The following is a 22,958-nucleotide window of genomic DNA, read 5'->3' as shown; positions in this document are numbered from 1 at the left end:
AAACAGATCTCTGAAACGAAACAAAATCAATGAAAAAACACAACCGGTGTTTAAAACAACCGGTTAGTTTGCCATTTTGTGTGTGCTGTGGATTCCTTCCTACACCTAGCAAAACGCTTGTTAATTGCGGAACTACAAGTAAACTGCGCAATAGAAGAATGCTTAGCCTCCTTATAAAAGTCAACACAATACGTACAAGCGACATACATTGATACGAGAATATTTTGTTCTCCGACTCACCAATATAAAAAAAGCCCTCGACAGATCTACGTTACCACTGGTGTGATTTGCTGTCACTCACTAACAACAAACTTTTCTCTGCTACAGAGCTGGACTGCACAGAAGAGCGCAGAAACTGGAAATTCAGTCTGGTGATTCAAGAATCATGCGCTTCCCGTTCAAAGGGATATGATTGGCTGAGCCTGATCCTGATTGTTAGTAGAGCCTGTGAGAGAGTCAGTATTCATTTATGTCCCAGCCCACCATATTAGTGTCCCAATATACTGCTATTTCCATTCAAAAGAAAAAGGCATTTTTTTATACAACTTTTTAATCTAAATTTCTTATAAAAAATGTTCATTCACCACTCAATTTATATAAAGTGTTAACCGGGAACGAATCATAGGATGACTAAGGAGTAGAAAAATACATTCTCATATAAAATAAAGAAAGACAGAAAGGCATGTTCTTTGTCCTCAGCAGGACATTTTCCTGTGAACCTGAGATGTGGAGGGTGTTCCACCAAAGTTGATTTTTCCATGACCTTTATAGATAAGATACATCATAGCAATGGAGGAGCCAGGGACTGGCATCTGTTAAACATTAGTTTCTAACTATATCTGTTATCAGTTGGCCATCAGGCCAATGCTGCCTCTGTCCATTAGTTTGTTTTTGATGGAGAGAAGAACTTGGTGAGGGAAAGCTGCTTGGCTCCTCCACTGTCCTTAACTTTTTTGGGTTTCTTGCCATCCTTTGATTCAGAGCTTTTTCTCTTCTTGTCCTGAAATCAAAGTAAAGTATGTAATTACGTTAACTATATTATAATGGTTATCCTACACAGGACCAGCTGGCATTTATCGGACTACTTGTGGAGTGCTACGAAAGCCGTGAATCCGATGCAAAAAGGCCACTTTCTTTGACAGCGGTCAATTATGCATAGCAACGGTCAAATATAGCCTCAGGAAGGCTCACAGCATCCTCAGAGACTTAACACATCCTGGTCACCACCTTTTTGAACTGTTGCCCTCAGGGAGGCGCTTTCGCACCATCAAGGCAAAAACACACAGGTTGAGAAACAGCTTCTATCCAAGAGCCATCATAGCACTTAACAATGCACAAAACTAACCTGTATTTGTCTCTTCGATGTGTAATATGTCTTGTGTTTTTTTTCTTCTTTTTTTTCTTAAACTTGTTTTACTTAAGCTGAGTATTCATAGTGTAAATTTGTATAGTTATATTGTATATATTTGTATTGTTTTTGTTTTTTTATTTTTCAATAGCACTGAAGTCTGAGAGCTCAATTTCGTTGCACTTGTGCAATGACAAATAAATATATTCTATTGTATTCTATATGGAAAAATAGTTCACCATAGAACGTTGGGAAGCCCCTTTCAAGTGAATGGAGAATTCTAAAGCATTAAGAAGAGCCGTGTAATAACTGTTAGTATTAAGTACCAGTAGATGGCATACTTTACATTTACATTTAGTCATTTAGCAGACGCTTTTGTCCGAAGCGACATACAAGGAGAGAACAGTCAGGCTAAGAGCAATAAAGCCTGGTGTAACAATAAATACTTCTTCACATAAGAACCAGAAAAAACACATAAAAAAGAAAAAGAAGTGCAGGAATGTAACTGCAAGTTAAGCACTAGTCAAGGTGCCAGTTATAAAGGGAGGTGCTCTTTGAAGATTTGAGTCTTCAAAAGCTTCTTGAAGGTAGACAGCATACTATGCTTGAGTAAACATAAAACGGTTTGCTGACTACCCTCTGACCTCTTCACATGATCTTAAAACATCTGAATGTAGAATGTTCTCTCACCTTGGCATTTCCTGCTTTAGGATTTTTCACGGATTCATACAGCTTCATTATCTGCAAAAACAGTGCACTGTGTATTAGAAATGATGCGAATTGCACTGGTCATCTCTGTACCTCTGTCAAATAGACACTGCCTGTAAGATAATTTGTCAGATTCTCACAGACTGCTTGCTGTTTACTCTGTGTGTCTCTGATCCTTCTGCAGAAGACCAATAAACTTTATACTTATCTCACACACACACACCTTTTTCACTCCTGTTGAAACTGCAGCTTTTTGCAAGGCAGATCTGGTGAGCCAGCGAATGGTTGGCTTCTCCTTTCCGTTTTTATGAGCTGGAAACACCATACTATACACAACATATGTTTGGTGGATGTGTGAAAAAATATGAACAACCTGCGAAAAAAACAAGGTAACAGATAAATCTCCTTAAGTGGTCTTATCCGTCAATGAGAGGACTACATTCTTTTACCCAATTAATGAATTGTGTGATCACTAGGGTGTATTGGGATTATACTTAAATCTATCTGGGTTCTTTCCAAGTTTCCTTCAGCAGTGAACAGGCTAACCAAGCAATCCAACGTGCTTGTGAATTTCCCCTGTGATGTTACCAGGCATCAGGCCTGACAGCCCTCACCTCTCCAACAAACTCCAGGGTCTCTGTGTCTAGAGGGACTCCCAGCATCCTCCCCACCTCTGTGCAGAGAGTTTTTTTCCCTTTCATTTCTGAACCTCCCTCCTCCTCCAGCACGCCTGGCAATTCCCACATTCCAGCCAACAGCCCTTTAAAACACAAATACCCACACACACACACACACACACACACACACACACACACACACACACACACACACACACACACACACACACACCACATCAGTCTTGAACTCGTGTTTTTCATGTAGAATCACTGTTATCATTAAAAAAAAAACAATAACAGCGCATGTGAGTGTGGGTGAATACCTTTACTAGGCCTCTGTGTGAGAAGGTACTCTCTCTCATCTCCTGCCCCATCCCGCTCCAGCACACAGACCTTGGTCCGCTCCACGCGGGCAGCTTTCTTGGCAGGCTTCCTTGGGTAGTTCTGCACACCCAGCTGGCTGTCCCAAGGCTCAGACGAGCAGAGCTTGCAGGTATCCGTGGTCCCTGTTTAAAGGGCAGTGACGAGGACAGACAAAAATCAGTCTTTCAGCTGATCTTATGCACCCCTTCTTTTTTCATCTCTTCTTTTTATGTTCCTTTAACTGTTTTTAAGCACTTTGCCCTTTTTGCCCTCTTATTTTTGTAAGTTATTTTATCTGCCCATTTGTAAACCACAGTGAATTACCATTGTGTATGAATTGTTCTATATAAATAAACTTGTCTTGCCTTCATTTCTGCTGCTTGAGTAAAGACAGACAACTAAACGATGAAGCCACGAAGATTGTTCTGAATTCTCAATGGACCCAATTACAGAGTTCACATGACAACTCCAACACACACAAAAATCCGAAGGCTTTCCAAGTGTATGAATTTACTACAACTTACCACAATTCTCAATATCTGGAACAGAGCCATTGACCGCTGGATCCAATTTACTCTGGAGTCTTCTTGATTCCTTCTCTTGTTTGACAAGGACCTATGCCAAAAGCATTTAATGGTACCATTGTGTGTTATGACAAAGCTTTCTACTTCAATTAGAAAGGGTAACTAGAAGTTCACTGAACCGTTCTATAAAAACACTCAAAACATTTTAATAATTATACAGCATTTATAATGTTGTTGAAGCCCTTACGGTGGGGAAATGCTCTCTACACTGTGATTACCTTCTTGAACGCATGGCAGTGTGACTGTATGGGACACGTGCTACACAGTGGGCTTTTAGGAGTGCACACTCGTGCCCCCAGCTCCATCATGGCTTGGTTAAAGTCTCCAGGTCTCTGAGGGTCAACAAGGGTATCAGCCATCTTCCTACAATAAAAAGAGACACCTTACCCTAATGCTTCACATTATTTCAAAACAGAAAACAATGAACTACAACAATGCAAAACTAACAAGATAAATGAACACATCTGCTAAATTGATATAAGAATAGATCAAATGCAAATGATCCAAATCACAACTACTGCACAACAGGTTGCAGTTACCATAGTGCCTCAGTGACTGCTGGACTTGTGCTGTCTGCCCCGATGGCCCGAACACGACACAGGACACGAATCACATTTCCATCCACCACACCCGTCACCTGACCAGGAACATGGAAAATCTCATCCTCCTTGAATGCATTATGATGTATGCCTTCCAATAAGTATTTTGTGAACTACTTTTGTTAAGTTGGTTAATGCTACCTGGCCAAGTGCGATGGAGCCTATGGCTCCCGCAGTGTAGCGCCCCACCCCTGGAAGCTGCTTCAGGAGCATCTCTGTGGTCCTGGGCATCTCTCCCCCTAGCTCTGACACCACCTGCACAGGACAGGGAACAGACAACACAGTTAGTCAGCCTGATGTCCCGCAGAACGCAAATCACACTACAGTATCTAACTACTTACTGACTAACTGCTTTTTTCTAGAATTAAGCCTGCTTATGATGAAACAATAGAGAATGGCATGCATGGTAATATTCTGCGTTCACCTTTTGGGATCCCTCATGCAGCCTTCTCCCTCTTGAGTAATACCCAAGCCCAGCCCACATCTGATTCACCTCCTTCAAGATGGAAAATGCAATGTTTGCCTTTGTCGTGAAGACAAAACACAAAGAACATACACAAATACGTGTGTATTCATGAGCTGTGTACAGTTCTGAGAAAAGGTAGGTACCTCCAGTGTGGCTTCAGAGAGTTTCTCCACAGTGGGCCACTTCTGAAATAGACAACATACAAAACCTGTGTCATAATCCTGACAGAAGAGGCCAAAAGAAAATCTGTACGTGATAGGACATATTGAGTAATTAAGTGTTTACCTCCATCCATCTGTTATAGTAGTCTATGACAGTGGCCACTTGAGTTTGCTGAAGCATGATTTCAGAGACCCAAACTGAAAACACACAGTGTATTTGCATTTGTACTTACATTTACAACAACTAAGACAGTTCAATGTGACTGCCACCTATTTCAAAAATGAAAGATTACCTGCATATGTTCTGACATCGATGTCCTGTTCTGTCATCGCCTAATCAAGAGAAAAAAATATTTCCTGAGCGAAATCCTTTTAGCAAAATTCGACACAATGATATAAGCAGATCTGCATCTATGTTATTTTGAACCATACCAATGTTCGCCATGGCAATTCCCTCTTCGTTTGGTCATACCACCGCAGGAGCTGCGACCTGAAAGACCCAATATCCTCTGGATTCTGGAAAAAGTGGTAAACAGAGGATTCTGCTTCCATTGGCTCTGGACAGGATGACAACAGATGCTCATGATGTACATTAGGGTTAACAATGCCACGGATATGTGTCGGCACGGAGAAACTTTGCAAGAAATGTTGTATTTAAAAAATGAGATGAGCAATGTAAGTAGTTTGTTAATTGTGCGGTTTATTAATCATGTTGTTTACCTTCTTTGACATGAGCCACCTTTCTCTTACTTCTCTTTACGGTCTCTGTGTTCTCCACTGCCACTTTCTTGCACTTCTGCATAGCAGATCTTAGCCTACTCATCATGAACTAAAACAACTATAAAACTAGGGGCGAACAAACCTTTGCTATATTTAAAACGTTCCAATGGTTTAGCTTTCACCATTCACAACGGTAAAATACCGCGCATTCTAGACCTTACAAAACCTGTCGTAACCATCATAATCCATGTTTCCGAGACATAACACGAAATACTTGTATAGCTTTTTCTCTGAACTGTGTGTTTACGCCAGGATGCATTCCAGTGCATTTCTCCCGCCATTTGCTGGGGTGGAACCTCAACCCATCCAATCGCTGAGGAGTTACGTAAATTCGTCACAGGCTGGAACGCAAGGGTTGCGTTTCCAGCTGCAAATCAGGCTTATGTCAATGTAATAATTTAAAGCTCGTTTGTCAGCTGCAAATCAGGCTTATGTCAATGTAATAATTTAAAGCTCGTTTGTCAAAGTTTGTTTGTTTTAATATTTTATTTGTTTGATTTTAATACACATATTTATACAGGGGGTGGAAGTAACTACAACAACATATTTCCAACATGTCAATGGGGGAAAAAAGATGCACGTAAATCATTTTAAACAAATCAGTCTATAAAAGTAACATTGGCATACAGTGGTACTTCAAGTTTCAGATTTTTGATTCTCCAGAGCTGTAAAGAAGAAAAATCAAACAATCAAAACAACATGAAACAGTAATGTCTCATTGTTTTCAATGTATATGATCATAGATAGTTACCCTCAGCAATGTTCACTATGTTTGAGTGTAAGATGTCAGCTTGGATTCCATCCATCTTCATGTACAAAATCTCAGCATTGGACTGAGGAAAAATAAATAATTTACCACTTGATTTTTACCTCTATATCGCCAATCTATATGCCACTTAATGTATGGAAAGTATATGGAAAAGCATGTTTCATGTCTCAAAACCCAACACCCACCATAAACAACTGAAACAGGGTTTGGCCCATGGCCACGCAAACATGCTCCTCAACCAGCGGGTAGCTGCGGACAAAGTGCTGAACCGATAAGGACAAAAAGATAAGTTAGGGAAACTACGGCTAAATGCATCACAAAGCATGGCAAAAAAATACTACACAATTTCATCAGTGAATTATTGTGTGTGTGTGTGTGTGTGTGTGTGTGTGTGTGTTTGTGTGTGTGTGCTTGCGTGTGCGTGTCTGTTTGTGTGTGTGTGTGTGTGTGTGTGTGTGTGTGTGTGTGTGTCTGTTTGTGTGTGTGTGTGTGTGTGTGTGTGTGTGTGTGTGTGTGTGTGTGTGTGTGTGTGTGCGCGTGTGTGTGTGTGAGTGTGTGTGTGCGTGTGTGTGTGTTTGTGGGTGTGTATTTGCAGTCCACCTCCAAAGCGAGACTGGCTTGTCTCTGGGCATCAGCGTGGCTCTGGTTGCCCATGGCGTACAGCAGGTGATGCACCACTCTTAGATGGAGCATTTCTGTGGAGAGTGCCTCACTCCCCTGGGCCAACATCCTGCACACCACACCAGAGGCTCAGCATTCACACTCACACAAGCTTAAGGGAGCTGCTGGAGTGTGAGAACACCTGTGCATACCTCTTAAAAGCAATTTGGTGATCAACTGTAAGTTTGCAAACTCTGTGACTACAGGTACCTGATGCCTTTTGCTGCAGCAGCTTGTTGGACAAACAGTGGTAAAGATTCTGTCATCTTTGTCATTTCTGGATCTGGAACCAAAGTTGGCAAATTGATATTATTCTCAGTGTAATAACATTAAATCATTGAATGATTCTGTAATCACTTTCTATCACTTTCTTAATAAGAGTCGAAAAGATATTCTACACATCCTTTACTGTTGCTGCAGTACAGCAGTTCACATGATCCTCTAGTGGTCCTTCCTATTAATATAGCAACTTCAATATAGAAATATAGTTGTCATCAAATATTTGGATATGATGGGCTCTTAATTACATATTACTTATTGCTGTTTCTATAGTAACTTGACGTTAAACCATATGAGCAACTTCATGCACTGTGAAAAGTAAGGGCTGCTGTTGGGTGACATACACAGATAAGGATGACACTGACTATGCTTCTGGTTGCAGTGTTCCAAAAAGATGATTCAGTGGGTGAAACTACAGTCTGACCTTCAAGGATCTTGTACTTCTGCACTCCTTCCTTCGCAGGTTTCAGCAGTGCAACCAGACCCTTGAGCAGGGCTGGCTTCACCTCGTAGTGCTTCAGCTCTGAAATCAGCTCCAAAGCTGGAAGAGGGTTTCATTTAGCCTTACCGTTTATAAGCCAAGACAGCGTATGAATCTTACAGCACATGATGTCATTCTCACCTTCGTGTTGCACCTCAAGATGCAAAGATTTGAGCGTATTCAGCAGTGGTTCAACAATACTCGGGTAAGCAACCTTCACAATGTCCTAAAGTGGCAGCAAATTTATGTGATGAGATTCAGTGACAAACTTTTACGCAAACGCACAAGTGAAATAGCAAAAATAGCACTGGTTACACATTATCACTGGAGTGGACTCATGGCTCAGTCATCGGCAAGGCCTACAACCGAGGGCCCCAGACAAATGTCAAACTCAGTGGTCAAACTCTAGCCCATAGTCTAAATGAGCTCTATTGCCTGGGATATTCCTGGCCCTTTGTCCAGCACTGGGTTGCCTTCCTTGCAACACCCTGTATTAAAACAAAATGCAAATTGCAAGTTTTATTGTTTTTATTGTGTAAAGCAAGTTGAGGAGAACTGGGTGATTGTTTTTACTGTCCTTGAGAATATAGTGTGAAAGTGATACTCCCTGTTCTGCTTATCTCTGTAACCCTGTTAAATAGACACCGCCTATTAGAGAATTAATCAGATTCTCCAGACTACTTGTGGTTCACTCTGTGTGTTTCTGACCCTTCAGCAGAAGACTAATACATGTATTATTAATATCGAATTCTAACACTGATCTTGAATCAGACTGGTTATTATTCGATTTCAACCACAATCCCCTGCTTACCTGCACAATGCGGAGGGTCTGCAGAACAAGCTGTTGTGTCTTTGGAGAGGTGCAGGGCAGCAGGGCAATCAGACCCTTGTACACCTGGTTCTGGTATTTGGGGTTGCCATGAGCCAAGGACTCCAGAAGCATCTGAGCAGTTTCCTGGGTGCTCTGATTCTGTGATGTGGCCAAGCACTCAGCTATGGCTCTCACACCTGTAAATCTCATTAAAATGATGTATCCATAAATGCTCTAATATTGGTCCCTGTTCAATTCATGCCTACTCTATTTAGCTATAACACTATTTATATTTCTTATATTTCCTATTTCATTCATTCAGGCAACATGTTAACCTGATGTTTCAAAGCAGCAAAAATACTTCTGAGTACAAAAACACACATGAGCATCTAGTCATTTGATGGGTGAAGTAGTTTGCTTGTATACCATAGCTCTCACAGACGAGTTCTTTGTACTTGCGTCCAGGGTTTGACACCATCTGGAGCAGATGCAGAGCTTCAGCTTTGTCTTCGTCTTTATTTTGGGTCTGACCCAAGATCTCCAGGAGAGTCAGGATCCCTCCAACCTCCAGGAACTCGATCAGATAACGATGACTTACACGGATGGAGAACATATTTAGTTAATGGTAATAACTTGACGCAAGGTTATGTCTAATTGAGTCGAATGCATTTCACTTACTTGCTTGATGCAGAGAGGAAGACGCCCACTGCTTTTAGCTGCAGTCCTAAACATGTCCCAAACATGTATCTGAATAGAGTGTCAAAGTCGATGTAGACAAACTACATAACTAATTGCTATTTTGTCCGTCTCAGATTTGGTTTATAAACTAAAAGCGAACACATATTGTGCTGGATGGATATTAGGTAAACATTCAATTCAATTTAACTGTAAACACAAGAAAACCAAGGATACGTCAGTCTTATCCAGGCTGTGAGTCGTGCAAGGAACAAACTAGCAACTTGTGCAAATTCCAGTTCCAGCTCGGGACAGGTTTTGCCTTTATGCCTGTTTAAAAACTCGTTAAGCATGCGGCTCCGCACCGTTTTGTTTCCCTGATCCCACTCACGAAGAAAAGCCATAACTTGACTTATAGCTGCTTGTTCTTTGCTAGTTGACATTTCCTCAGAATGACTTAACCTCGTTGAAAAAAATAATTCGTGTCAGGATTAGCTATCTAGCATAGAGGGAAACCACATATTATGCAAGCTACTTCACCAATGCAAACTTGACTGATGTGTACCTCTAGCTTGTCACGTCGTTGTCGAGTTGTAAGCTTCGTCAACGTTCATGAATATAATCTGCACCTCTGTACAGATTCTAAATATAATGTATCTTCATGAAACTCGTGGCATTAAAAACGCATGTGTTTGATTTAATTATGTTTGAACTGCTTGCTAAATCTGTGCAAGTCATTTACTCACTTCCCAAAAGTGAATGTTTACGGTTGCTAGGCATTACGTTCACGTGAAATGTTTACGGTGTCTTGCAGGGACAGACAGAATGAACAGAAAAGGCAAACCGGCAAAGGTTTTTAATAAGACTGCGCACATGATAACACTGAATTTTCCCAAAGCTTCGGTTTGCTGATAAAAACAAATATTAAAGTCACATAGTATGTCATAATAATGAGAAAGCTTTTTATAATAATAACTTTTTAGTTCTCATAAATACGACTTCTCAGAATCATGAGATCTAACGTCCTGATTATGACTTATTAATTATGACTTATGAAACATGAAAAAAAGCCATGTAGGCTATTGAGAAGCCTATAGACATTTATTATCCATTTCCGCAACGTGGTGTAATACATAGAAAAAGACCGTTCACATTTATACCATTATTATCACACTGACTCACACATACACATTCACACAAATGCACTTCAGCATGTGCCCAAATTATTTATGATTATTTGATATTCTATCTTGTAAAACATTTGTCTTTTATTCTTGTTTTTTATATTTTATTGGTATGTTACGTGTTTTATGTCCTATGCACCAACCACACCAAGTTAATTTCCTGTATGTGTAAATATACTGATTCTGATTCTGATTATAGCATCTACATAAACCTGAAATGCACTATATTTTGACATGAATGAACAGCTTTTAAACTACATCCCCAAACTGAACAACCAATCTGAAGTCATCATGCAATATGGTGCACAGTACTAGAAAAGGTCGATAAATGCCTAAAAATCACACGAGCAGAACAAACTGCTTTGGACCCCTAAACCAACATTTTGATTGCATCTAAGTGCCTGTTTGAAGGCTTATATACCCAGTGTCAGGACTCAGGACCTAAATGTGAAGTAATTAAACACATCCATATATCCATCCATATTACTCCTTGGCATCCTGAACTTTCTGTATTTCCTGTTGAGACAGAGAACATTGTTTCCATTATAATTGCATGTGGCGTGACATGACACGATGGACTTTGTTGCTGAGAGTTTGAAAACCATTTCATTAAGATATAAACTTACCTCCATAAGAGCACTTTTCAGCTCGTCATAGGCAGCCTCTAAATCATCATTGATGATGACCAGGTCAAACAATCCTGGTTCCTTACCTAGCAATAGTAAAGTAAAGAAGAGGGGAAAAGACACAGAGGTTAAGTCTTCTGGTGGGTTTTATTCCAGTTTAGTCCAAAAACTCCAAACTAATGGACGTGTTGAATGGATATTTTTTTCACTTACTGAGCTCCATGTCTGTCCTTGCAGCGTCCAAGCGCTTCTGTAAACTCTCCTCTGTCTCAGTCTGTCTGTTTCTCAGACGCTTTTCCTGAACAAGGACATTTACAATTCATTAATTTACAATGAAACAGCATTTGGGATCTTTCTCCCACCACGTGTTTTTGACTTCCAGTGGCAACACCTTACCAGGATCTCCATAGATGGGGGCTGGACAGAGATGTAGATGGGGTTGAGGTCAGTCTTCTTGATGTTTTTCACTCCTTGTATGTCAACATCCAGAATGCAGATGCGGTTCAGTGCCCTGACATCTTCAATAGAAGATTTACTGTGGAGTCATAAGCCATATCAATACATGCATATTTGCTGAAATGAACAAATGTAAATGCATTTTTAGCCCAAAAAATATATTGTTCCTTTATAAAACATTAACTAGGGGACAGACACCACCAGTTATCAAAGTATCAAAACCAGAGGAAAAAAAACATAATTTCATAATCTGTGAGCAGCTGTCTCTCAACCCATCAATTAAATAGGATTGTCAGATTGCACATAGGCTACTGAACACTGTGTACCATGGCCAACACAATGTGGGGGTCTTAAGCTCACAGAGAGGTTGGCTAGATTGCACTCCAAATGCTGAGACCTATAGCTGCTGTTGGGCTGACTTGCCTTTGAGTGTCAGCCAAAACGTCACATGTCACCTCTCTTAACTTTGGGGACCAGTTGTCACCTAGCTAATGACGACTCAATGCTGCCAAGGATGGCATGTGGTGTGTATGGTTAACTGTGCATTACCTTGTTCCGTACATGTTCCCTGAGAACTCTACATTCTCAATGAACTCTCCGTTATTGATACCCTCTTGCATCATCTCCCTGGTGGTGAAGTGGTAATCTGGGGGGCAACAACAGACAGAGAATAGGTCACCCAGAGGAAACATGTGAGCACATGACATATTTCTTTTCAGAGACACCTGGAAACCATTTGTACTGACTGCTATACAACAATTCTAGGTCTTTCCTTGAAAAGCTGTTGTCCCTTCAACATCTGTGCGTATGTGTTTCAAAGTGGCACTTTTGGACATAAGAAGACAAAAGCTGTTTTTATCAACACAGTGATTGGAATTAAGAATTAAACCTTTTTCAAAAGCAGTGCCAGATCAGGGTGAGATCTGATTCAGAGATGGCTCCTGATTGGACACAGGCATACAGTATATTCACAATGAGCTGCCAATCAGTTTGATATTAAGAAAATCATTAATCTATATATTTTTTGCTATGTGTACTTTTCTTTAATAGCTGTTTTATAAATGTATATCATTATATATATATATATATATATATATATATATATATATATATATATAAAATATGAATATCAGATGGGACAGAGGGACAAGGTCTCATTTTGTTCATAAAAAAAACCCTGAACTCCCTCAACCTCATTGTGAACAACAAAAAGCCCAAGTATTTCTCAAAAATATACATGTTGCAGTGTCCATACCACAAGGAATGTCTTACTCCTCCACAACACCACAGTCAGGACAGGGATCTACTACAGTACAGGGAGCTCTGCAGGGAGTACAAGACAAGCAGGTCATAAACATGGCTACAGGAAGTACTTGGGTCCCCAGCAGGACTGAAATAGGAAATATACGCATTATCATGACATTATAGAATCTTTACATTTGAAGAGAACATTCCGCACCTAGAAGGGTATTTATAATTTACTGTAAGTTGCAATTGTTTTTAAGCCAATGTTTAATTGCTATTTTTTTTTTGCTCCTAACATATACAGTGGTCTAACTATGGAAGCACTCAATTAAGCAACCAGTACTGAACCAGTAGTGTATCTTTTTTACTTAAGATGGCACGCTCTGGAAAAATGTGAACAAATGCCCAAAATATAGAATGAAGGAGCACAGAAATATTGGTAAACATTGTTGCCACTGTCGTCTCAATATTCCTTCATCCAGAGATGTATTTACGAACATTATGTCTTTTATTTTTAAAGTGCCATGTCATGGTTATGGAGCTCTGAACATCAGTGGTTCCTTATAAGATGAGTTGGGGACCAAAGATACTCTGTTTCACTAGCCCTGTTTAAAGAGGGGTGTGTAACAGGGTTAGACTAGTCTAAAGGGATGTAGGGGGCTATTTTCAAAAGCTTTTTACTCCAGAGTGAAAATATCCATTTACTAATTAGAATTCAAGTGTATCTGGATTTCGAGATAGATGAAAGTAACCCCCATCACTCTCTTTTTTACATCATAAAATATAGTGCAATATAACTAATATAAAATAATATAATATCACAGCCAATGACTTTTTAAGAGTACAAAAATCAGATTAAGACTTTGACACCTGGAGAAGACCCAGAGGATAAGACTTCTGCCACAGGCAGTAACGCAGCCCCCAGAAGCATTGGGAAGATACTCAGGCCTATGGAGAAATAGACAACAAAAGCACAGATGGGAGAAGGAGGATTATCTTCTTTTTTTTTCAATAGTCATTGATAAATGACTTGTGAGTAAAAAGCACCGAGGCTTCATGTGAACAGCACTTGTCAGTCTTTATCAAATCGGGGGGGGGGGGGGGGGCTTCTTAATGGCAAGAGTGGTTAAACCGAGTGGTGCTTTAGACAGATCCGTGCGTGATGTGTACTTTCAAAGAGTCAATAAGCAGCTAAATGTAATTATGTGACTAAACTTTTACAAAATAACTCTTTTGTATTTCCCATGAAATGTTAATCTCACCGGTGTTATATCAGCCATTAATGATTAATGTGTAACTCATTTCATCTCTTAAACTTGCATATCTTGATAGCGTGGTCTTACCCATGCCGTGTACAGTGGCGTAACGTAGTAACGGCGGCCCAGGTGCAAGATATTATGACGGGCCCCCCTAGTGAACTCTAAAAAAAATAAAAATCGTAGCGTTCCCTACTTCCACAACCGTGTCTAAAAAAAACTCTAATCAAAGCAGTTTGTTATCGATATCAATAGTGTTTAATTAATCAACCTTGATGGGTGTGTACACAATTAAGTAAGTCTTGTTTGAAGTAAGTCTTACCGTAAAAATGGTTAGAAAGTTATAATAATAGCGACCACTATTTACCCAAATTGTAGCCTAGTAATCCTGCCCTACCATAATGTATGTTATAACTTGTCTTGAAATGTATATCTATGACAATAGCCGTAGGTCATGGTTTCTGTCACACCACTGAGGGCAGCGATGCTGATCCCAGTTGAACTGCTGCATTGCTGACGGGCTAGTTAAAAATCCAAAATAATCTAATTTAGGCAGCTTTGCCGCCTTCTTCTCCTGTTCTTTCTTCTCTTGCCCTTTTCTACTTCCACTCTTGTGCTTAAAAGGCATTGTTACGAGTAAAGTTGTGCTGTGCTCAATGAACTAGGTTATCAGACCTTCTAATTGGTTTAACTATAGCGTATTAGAGACTTGACATCGGACAACAACAAACATATTACCCAGCAATCATCATTGCTTATCACAAAAATACCAAAGGAAATAAGAACTTATTCATATCATTGAATAGTTTTTTGATAGTTTCTAAAGTGAATGTAGGATAAGCATATGATTTTGTTATAAATTGCTACTTTCCCCAAAAATTTATAAAAACCATGACGAGATAAGTTTGCCTTTTCAAGAGTATATATAGCATTAGACACTGCCATTCATACATAACAGCTCATCTTTAAATACAAGCATATCAGAGGGGAGAAAATTTGACGCAGTACTGAGAGGGCCTGTCGAGAGACGTACCTGTATCTTTGGGCGCGGCTACGGGCCCCGACACCTCACGGGCCCAGGTGCAGCTGCACCTGCTGCACCTCCTATAGTTACGCCCCTTGCTGTCTACCTCACCAGGACGGGGATTTCTTGTTGTATCTGTACAGAAAAAGAAGAGCAGTCAGAACAGCACATCTGAGAAGGGGTCCGTTGTAATGACAGAAAAAAGTTTATAAATTATGAAGCACTCAAATAGTCTGAGGAAGTATGCCATGTGGCTGGCACACGTATACATACGGGACACGCTGAAGCCAAAGACTCCTTCATAATCCTTCATAAGCCTCTTCAGCAGAGTGCTCGTTCCTGCGCCAGTGGGGCCGCTCAGAACTACAGGCCTGGGTCCAGCCATCACACTACTGAAGGAGAGAAGGCACGGGGGTCACAATTACACTCACAACTACTTACAATACTGCTAAATATGGACTACACACCATACTGCTTAATATGGACTACACACCACACAGCATGGGTTGAAGATGATGTACAGTCCTTGGCATCCTGAACCTTCTGTATTTCCTGTTGAGAGAGAAAACATTGTTTCCATTATCGTTGCATGTGGCGTGACATGACACGGCAAGCTAACCTAAAAAACCCTTTTCAAGTAGATGGACTTTGTTGCTGAGAGTTTGAAAACCATTTCATTAAGACATAAACTTACCTCCATAAGAGCACTTTTCAGCTCGTCATAGGCAGCCTCTAAATCATCATTGACGATGACCAGGTCAAACAATCCAGGTTCATTACCTAGCAATAGTAAAGTAAAGAAGAGGGGGAAAGACACAGGTGTTAAGTCTTCTGGTGTTTTTTTAGTCCAGTTTAGTCCAAAACTTCCAAACTAACAGACGATTTGAATGGATATTTTTTTCACTTACTGAGCTCCATGTCTGTCCTTGCAGCGTCCAAGCGCTTCTGTAAACTGTCCTCTGTCTCAGTCAGTCTGTCTCTCAGACGCTTTTCCTGAACAAGGACATTTACAATTCATTAATTTACTATGAAACAGCATTTGGGATCTTTCTCCCACCAGGTGTTTTTGACTTCCAGTGGCAACACCTTACCAGGATCTCCATAGATGGGGGCTGGACAGAGATGTAGATGGGGTTGAGGTCAGTCTCCTTGATGTTTTTCACTCCTTGTATGTCAACATCTAGAATGCAGATGAGGTTCTTTGCCTGGACATCTTCAATAGCAGATTTACTGTGGAGTCACAAGTCATATCAATACATGCATATTTGCTGAAGTGAACAAATGTAAATGCATTTTTAGCCGAAAAAATATATTGTTGCTTTATAAAACATTTACTAGGGCACAGACACCAGTTATAAGTATCAAAACCAGAGGGGAAAAAAACATAATTTCATCATCTGTGAGCAGCTGTTTCTCAACACCTCAAATGAATAGGATTGTCAGATTACACATAAGATACTGAACACTGTGTACCATGGCCAACGCAATGTGGGGGTCTTTAGCTCACAGAGAGGTTGGCTAGATTGCACTCCAAATGCTGAGACCTATAGCTGCTGTTGGGCTGATTTGCCTATGAGTCAACTCCAAAGTGTCAGCCAAAACGTCACGTCACCTCTCTAAACTTTGGAGACAAGTTGTCACTTAGCTAATGACGACTCAATGCTGCCAAGGATGGCATGTGGTGTATAGGGTTGACTGTGCATTACCTTGTTCCATACATATTCCCTGAGAACTCTGCATGCTCAATGAACTCTCCTTTATCGATACCCTCTTGCATCTTCTCCCTGGTGGTGAAGTGGTAATCTTGGGGGCAACAGCAGACAGAGAATAGGTCACCCAGAGGAAAAACGTATGTGCATATGACACATTTTTTTCAGAGACACGTAGAAACCATTTGTACTGACTGCTATACAATACTATGTCTTTCCTTGAAAAGCTGTGGTCACTGCAATATCTGTGTGAATGTGTTTCTTTTTTTTCTTTTTTTAGCTTTATTGAGGCCAACAGGTTTCAAACATCGTAGGATACTTTTCTTTTTACATAATTTCTCTTATGATTTAGAGGTGTCTGATCCAGGCCCATTTTTTTTTTTTTTTTTAACAATAAGAACAGTTCAAACAAGGGGGAGTTTCACTATGCCTCTCTGAGAGAGATTAAATAGAAGAAAAAAGGACAAGCATATATCTATTTACAAATACAGCCAAACAAAAAAAGCTTCAAACTAAATCTGATTTTAAGCCTATATGTTCAATATACCCAGTCCATTTAGACCATATGCTAGAGAATGTGTCAGTCTGAATTCTGAGGGAGTAGGTATTTTCCTTTTTATATATGTCATGAACCACCTCCAACCATTCTCCTATGGTAGCAGAGTCTTCACTTAACCACCTTCTTGAGATTGCTTTTTTGCTTGCCACCAGAAGTATAAGTAACAACATTTTATCCCTGTAATCCCATGAGTCAAATGAGAGGTTTCCTATGTATAAAGTGTCAAACCTACATGGGATGATTACTTTAAAGGTTGCTTCCAAGTGAAAGTGTATGTCTCGCCAGTATGAAGTTAGTACTGGGCAATACCAGAAGATATGAAAGTGATTGTCCTCATTTGCTCCGCAGGCCCTCCAGCACTCTGTACTAGGTATTTTGGTCCGTTGTCGTACTGGTGTTATATAAAATCTGGACATATTTTTCCAGCTATATTCTCGCCAAGTATTTGAGGATGTTGTTCCCCATTGTAATCTGCATAAGCATTCCCAATCTTCTTCAGATATTAGAAGACCACCTTCCTTTTCCCATTTCTCCTTAATAGTGTTGTCTGGACTGGCTTGGCGCAACCCATGATATAGTCTAGGCACAACCTTCTTGCATATTGATGAATTGATTGCTCCTTTGAGCACTTCCAAAATACCTGTCTTTTGCCCTTCTATTGCTCTGGCTATATTTTCCTGAAAGTAGTGTCTAACCTGGAGATATCTTGGCGTTGTAGACCATGCTCTTGCTGCAACGATTCAAAGCTCTTAAGTGTTCCTTTATTTACAAAGGTGTTGTAAGTAGTAAGCCCCCCATTGATTCAAGTCTTAAATCTGGAGTCCAGACTATTGGGAGAGAAATCTGTGTCAAAAGCACACCATCTTAGTATTTTTAGAGTATGTTCCAAATCACAGAGTTGTATTGTCTTTTGCCATGTTTTCAAATTGGTGTTAATCCAAGGGTTGTTTTTATCTATCATGTTGTTCATTAGTCTATTGTCTGCCATTACAGCTGCTAAAGGAATCTGATGGGTCAAATTGCTTTCTATATCTTTCCATCTCGCAGAATATGATGGGTTGCACCAGCATACCAGTGGTCTTAATTGGGTTGCATAGTTATAGTCACGCAGACAAGGAAGGCCTAGTCCACCACAATCTTTGTGTAACTGGAGAGTTTTATACCTAATCCTAGGTCTCTTACTTTGCCACAGAAATCTTGATATCATTTTATCCCATTCCATAAACTTTCATGGGTATTTCCACTGGGAGACTTTGGAAAAGGTATAACAATCTCGGCAGCACATTCATTCTTATAGATTCTACTCTGGAATGAAGGCTTAAGAATGGAATGAGGCTCCATCTCTGTATGTCAGATTTAATGTTGTTGTTTAACGGCCCATAATTCAAGGTGGAGAGTTTTGAAATATCTTTTGGGAGATTAACACTAAGGTATCGTATATGGTCTGCCTCCAATGTCAGTTGGTACTTCTCTACCAAGGAACTAGGTGGATCATAATTCAAAGTAAGCACTTGTGTCTTTTGAACATTTAGTTTATATCCTGAGAGAGCACCATATTTTTCTAAAACAGTCATTAGCTTAGGGAATGTCAGAGAAGGCTGTGTTAGACTAGACTAGACTAATACATCATCAGCAAATAATGCTAGTTTGTGTTCCTCAAAATGTATATTTATCCCTTTAATTTCACAATTCTGTCGTATCCATTGACTGAGTGGTTCAATAAATAACGCAAAAAGCATGGGGTGAGGCTGGACACCCCTGTCTTGTTCCACGTTCCAAGGTGAATGCCTTTTAAAGGGCACCATTAACCTTAATCCTGGCAGAAGGACTGTCATAAAGGGCTTGAAATGTGTCAATGATCGATTTATGAAAGCCAAACTTTTCTAATACTTTTTTCTAATACTTTACCACCTGACAGAGTCGAAGGCCTTTTCTGCATCTAGACTTATAAGCATTGCCTCTGTGCCATTTTGTGTGATGTGATTAATAATGTGAAGGGTTCTTCTCAAATTGTCTTGTGTTTGCCTTTCCCTTATAAAACCAGTCTGGTCTGTGTGTATTAAATTAGGTAGAATCTTTTCTATTCTATGTGCCAGTATTGATGTAAATAATTTATAGTCTACATTTAGTACGCTAATAGGGTCGAAAACAGCCACACTCAAGCTTGTCTTTCCCTTACTTGGGGATAAGTGAAATTGTTGCTTCTTTCCAGGAGGGTGGAATTTAATTTTCCTTTAGGACCCAGTTAAATGCCTCCAGTAGTCTTGGGACTAACTGCTCTCGCAGGGATTTGTACCATTCGGCACTAAAGCCATCTGGACCACATGGCCTATTCGCTTTCAACCTAGAGATGGTTGCGTTTAATTCCTCAGTTGTTATTTCTGATGCTAATCGTACATTTTGTTCTTCAGAAACCGAGGGTAAGTCAAGTGAGGCCAACAATGCATCAATGTGAGGAGTATTATCAATATGTTGCTGAGAATAGAGTTTTTTGCAGAACTTTTCAAAGCTTTGCTGGATTTTTCCCAGTGTTCAATTTCCCCAGAATTTGGGTTTTTTATCTTAGAAATTGTATTGTCTGCTTGCTGCTTTTTTAGCTTGTATGCTAGAAGCTTAATTGCCTAACCTCCAACCTCATAATAACGTTGTTTTAGAAATATACATTTCTTTTGTATTTCCTGTGTGCTCATTTCCTCTAGAGGAACACACAGCTGCCACCTCATCGGCCATGAGACTGCTCAATTGACCTCCGGCCAGGGGCAGGGTTTGTTGTTGTATTGATGACATTCTTTTATACTCAGACAATGTTCAGGATCATGTAAAACATGTGAAGGCAGTACTTAACAGACTGCTTGAGAATGTCAAAGCTGAGAAATGTCTCTATCATTAGTCTTCCATCTCATAAGATAAAGTTACTGCTTACTACTCATTACACAACAAATCCCCCTTTATTATTCAGTTACTAACATTTATAACTGGCAAAACGGAGCCTTATTGTAAAGTGTGAAACACATCATCATCTAGTAATCAGTTACAAACATTTATAACTGGCAAAATGGAGCCTTATTGTGAAAAGAAAATCTAGTTTAATCTCTAGTAACAGATACAAGAATGGTAGGGAGTGTGCAATTAGGCTAGTAGAGCAGGTTAAGGGATAAACAGTGGGTTGCCAAGATGGGGATCTTCCCAAATAGTGAGCCTGCATCGACGTATAAAAACTGTGTTTATAACTAATTTATAAGGGCTTATTAATGACTACAAAGGGTTTACAACCTAATTAATAACCTATTTATAAACCATTTATAATGGAGTCTTATTGTAAAGTGGTACCCTTATTTCATCTCTTATACCTGCATATGTTGATAGCGTGGTCTTACCTTTACCGTCTACCTCACCAGGACGGGGATTTCTTGTTGTTTCTGTACAGAAAAAGAAGAGCAGTCAGAACAGCACATCCGAGGAGGGGTTTGTTGTAATGACAGAAAAAAGTTTATAAATTATGAAGCACTCAAATAGTCTGAGGAAGTATGCCATGTGGCTGGCACACGTATACATACGGGACACGCTGAAGCCAAAGACCCCTTCATAATCCTTCATAAGCCTCTTCAGCAGAGTGCTCTTTCCTGCACCAGAGGGGCCGCTCAGAACTACAGGCCTTGGTCCAGCCACCACTCTACCAAAGGAGAGAAGGCACGGGGGTCACAATTGCACTCACAACTGCTTACAATACTGCTTAATATGGACTACAAACCATACTGCTTAATATGGACTTCACACCACAAAGCATGGGTTGAAGATGATGTACAGTCTATACTCAGTATGGGCTCCTTTTGTTTTGTTTCATGATTTCAATGCATATAAACAGTTTATTGAAATACTTTGATTATAAGCTGTGGGACAATAATGCTAATTTTAGCTTGAAGAAAAAAAATTGCATGCTCAATTAAGATTAGGTCAGGCTCACACAAAAACTCCTGCTTTAGTCAACCAATCTGTGGAGGGGCTTACCTATATGACCAGCTAGTGAGACTATTGCTAGTGGCTCCTCCTCAGACCTCAAACTCAGATCATGCTAATCCAATGATCCTTATAATTAGCCTTTCTTAGTGAGTCTGACAACCTTGTGGAGGACAACCACAGCCCAAGCTTTAAAACAGGCCTGTTTTTGGAGAAAGGCAATGTGCTCTATGAATGTCATGTCAACGCTAAGGCTGCTTTCTTAAACTAAATAGAAACATTTGGCACACTGTTTACAAATTGGATTGCTGCCATTTTGTCTGGCAGATCTGAAAATGACACAGAACCTCACACATACAGAGTGATGTTATTTGTAGACAGACCGGATGTTTATTGTCCACCCTAGGAGCGTGAGTTCATTTATCTGCACTTAGATATAGCTTAATGAAGTCAGACCAGACCAGTGAAGAAGACTACCTGCCATTCTGTCTAATGATATGTCTGACTGTCAGACTGATGTGACCTGTGACTTGATGTTTGTCTTATTACACTGTGCTCTAGTGTCCTATAGTCCATTTTGCAATAAATTCACTAGCAAGCTATCGATAGCTCACGTTAGCTAGCCAAAAGTTTTTTTTTTTTTTTTCGATCATTAGCCAAGGGAGGTTTCAATCTATACTTATTAGCTAGCTATCCAAGCTGACACCCTATACACGCTAGATTCTGCCATCAAATCTGTTTTAGAAGACATCAACAGTGCATTAATTCTGAAAGAGGAACAGAGAAACGTGATCAATGCATTTGTCGATCAAAAATATGTTTTTGCCGTCCTTCCTACGGGATTTGGTAAAAGTTTAATTCATCAGCTGGCCCTGGTTCCATACTACGTTGCTCTGATTGGTTCTAGGTATATCTAATTGAGCAAAGAGGCTTTTTTTCCCCCTGGTTCGTTGAAACACGCCCCATAATCACAGCCCAATGGAGCAGTATCAGACTCATATTCTAACTAGAATTATGAGTATGACATCGTCAGGCTAAAAAGCTACTGAATACACTAGGAAATAATAAAGCCTCATATTATTATTTAGTTTGGTCTCAGCATTGATATTTGTGACCCTTTTGTGCTTTGTAGATAGGAAAATGCCACCAAAAAAAGAAAAGATAGTACCCATAGAGTAAGTAGCTATTAACAAGCCCTGGTCGTTGTTAGTTAGCTAGCCTCACATCGCCACCCATTCTACAATGGAAACATGCTAGTTTAGCCAAGTATCAGCAGGCTAGCAACTTAAAAGTGATATTAACTGGTGATAAGTAGGCCTATATGATCCCTTGGATAGTAATACAGATATATCTGTTCCCTGTAATCTCTTGACCAATGTCAGCAGTCAACAAAGCATGGTTAGAGTCTGTATTGAATTGATGAATTACTGTGCAAGAAAAACAGCAGCCTGAACCTACAGATGTAGAGCTGGATGATGATGAATCAGCATCAGGGGTTCAGGTGAGACGTTGAATATTCCATTTTGGAAAAGATTGCATTTAATTGCTGTTTTTTAACATTGTTTAGACAATGTTACCCATGACTGTTGTCATTCACACTGGCTATTTTGGCTAATTTATGCATCATATAATTCATTTATT

General features: G+C 39.9%; 4 protein-coding genes across 4 annotated transcripts; all 4 read right to left on the bottom strand.

Annotated features, from left to right (window-relative positions):
* Positions 1–880: 880 nt before the first annotated feature.
* On the bottom strand, positions 881–5,670 carry mutyh (mutY DNA glycosylase; the record flags this gene model as incomplete). The annotated part of the gene is made up of 15 exons (XM_080832697.1): positions 5,567–5,670; positions 5,279–5,403; positions 5,140–5,179; positions 4,971–5,044; positions 4,829–4,870; positions 4,644–4,715; positions 4,361–4,474; positions 4,160–4,257; positions 3,839–3,983; positions 3,561–3,651; positions 2,997–3,179; positions 2,671–2,816; positions 2,280–2,429; positions 2,039–2,089; positions 881–1,000 (listed from the first exon to the last, which is right to left on the bottom strand). The coding sequence occupies exons 1-15, from the start codon at positions 5,667–5,669 to the stop codon at positions 881–883; spliced, it is 1,554 nt and encodes a 517-aa protein (XP_080688823.1). The 5' UTR covers position 5,670.
* Positions 5,671–6,228: 558 nt separating this feature from the next.
* Positions 6,229–9,744, bottom strand: armh1 (armadillo like helical domain containing 1; the record flags this gene model as incomplete). Its single annotated transcript, XM_080860846.1, has 11 exons — positions 6,229–6,291; positions 6,378–6,459; positions 6,581–6,658; positions 6,996–7,125; positions 7,266–7,338; positions 7,759–7,875; positions 7,957–8,041; positions 8,627–8,823; positions 9,053–9,219; positions 9,305–9,373; positions 9,539–9,744. The coding sequence occupies 11 exons, from the start codon at positions 9,742–9,744 to the stop codon at positions 6,263–6,265; spliced, it is 1,233 nt and encodes a 410-aa protein (XP_080716972.1). The 3' UTR covers positions 6,229–6,262.
* Positions 9,745–10,968: 1,224 nt separating this feature from the next.
* LOC308383149 (guanylate kinase-like) lies at positions 10,969–15,477 on the bottom strand (the record flags this gene model as incomplete). Its single annotated transcript, XM_080860754.1, has 8 exons — positions 10,969–11,001; positions 11,112–11,197; positions 11,325–11,409; positions 11,508–11,646; positions 12,117–12,213; positions 13,683–13,760; positions 15,183–15,227; positions 15,366–15,477. 8 exons carry the CDS (start codon positions 15,475–15,477, stop codon positions 10,969–10,971), a joined length of 675 nt encoding a protein of 224 aa, XP_080716880.1.
* LOC308382786 (guanylate kinase-like) lies at positions 15,477–22,941 on the bottom strand (the record flags this gene model as incomplete). Its single annotated transcript, XM_080860310.1, has 9 exons — positions 15,477–15,484; positions 15,614–15,644; positions 15,787–15,872; positions 16,001–16,085; positions 16,184–16,322; positions 16,799–16,895; positions 20,738–20,779; positions 20,918–21,033; positions 22,895–22,941. The coding sequence occupies 9 exons, from the start codon at positions 22,939–22,941 to the stop codon at positions 15,477–15,479; spliced, it is 651 nt and encodes a 216-aa protein (XP_080716436.1).
* Between the last annotated feature and the right edge of the window lie 17 nt (positions 22,942–22,958).

This window comes from Sprattus sprattus (assembly GCF_963457725.1).
Source record: "Sprattus sprattus genome assembly, chromosome: 2".
NCBI lineage: Eukaryota > Metazoa > Chordata > Actinopteri > Clupeiformes > Clupeidae > Sprattus > Sprattus sprattus.
This window is presented reverse-complemented; position numbering and strand designations above follow the sequence as displayed.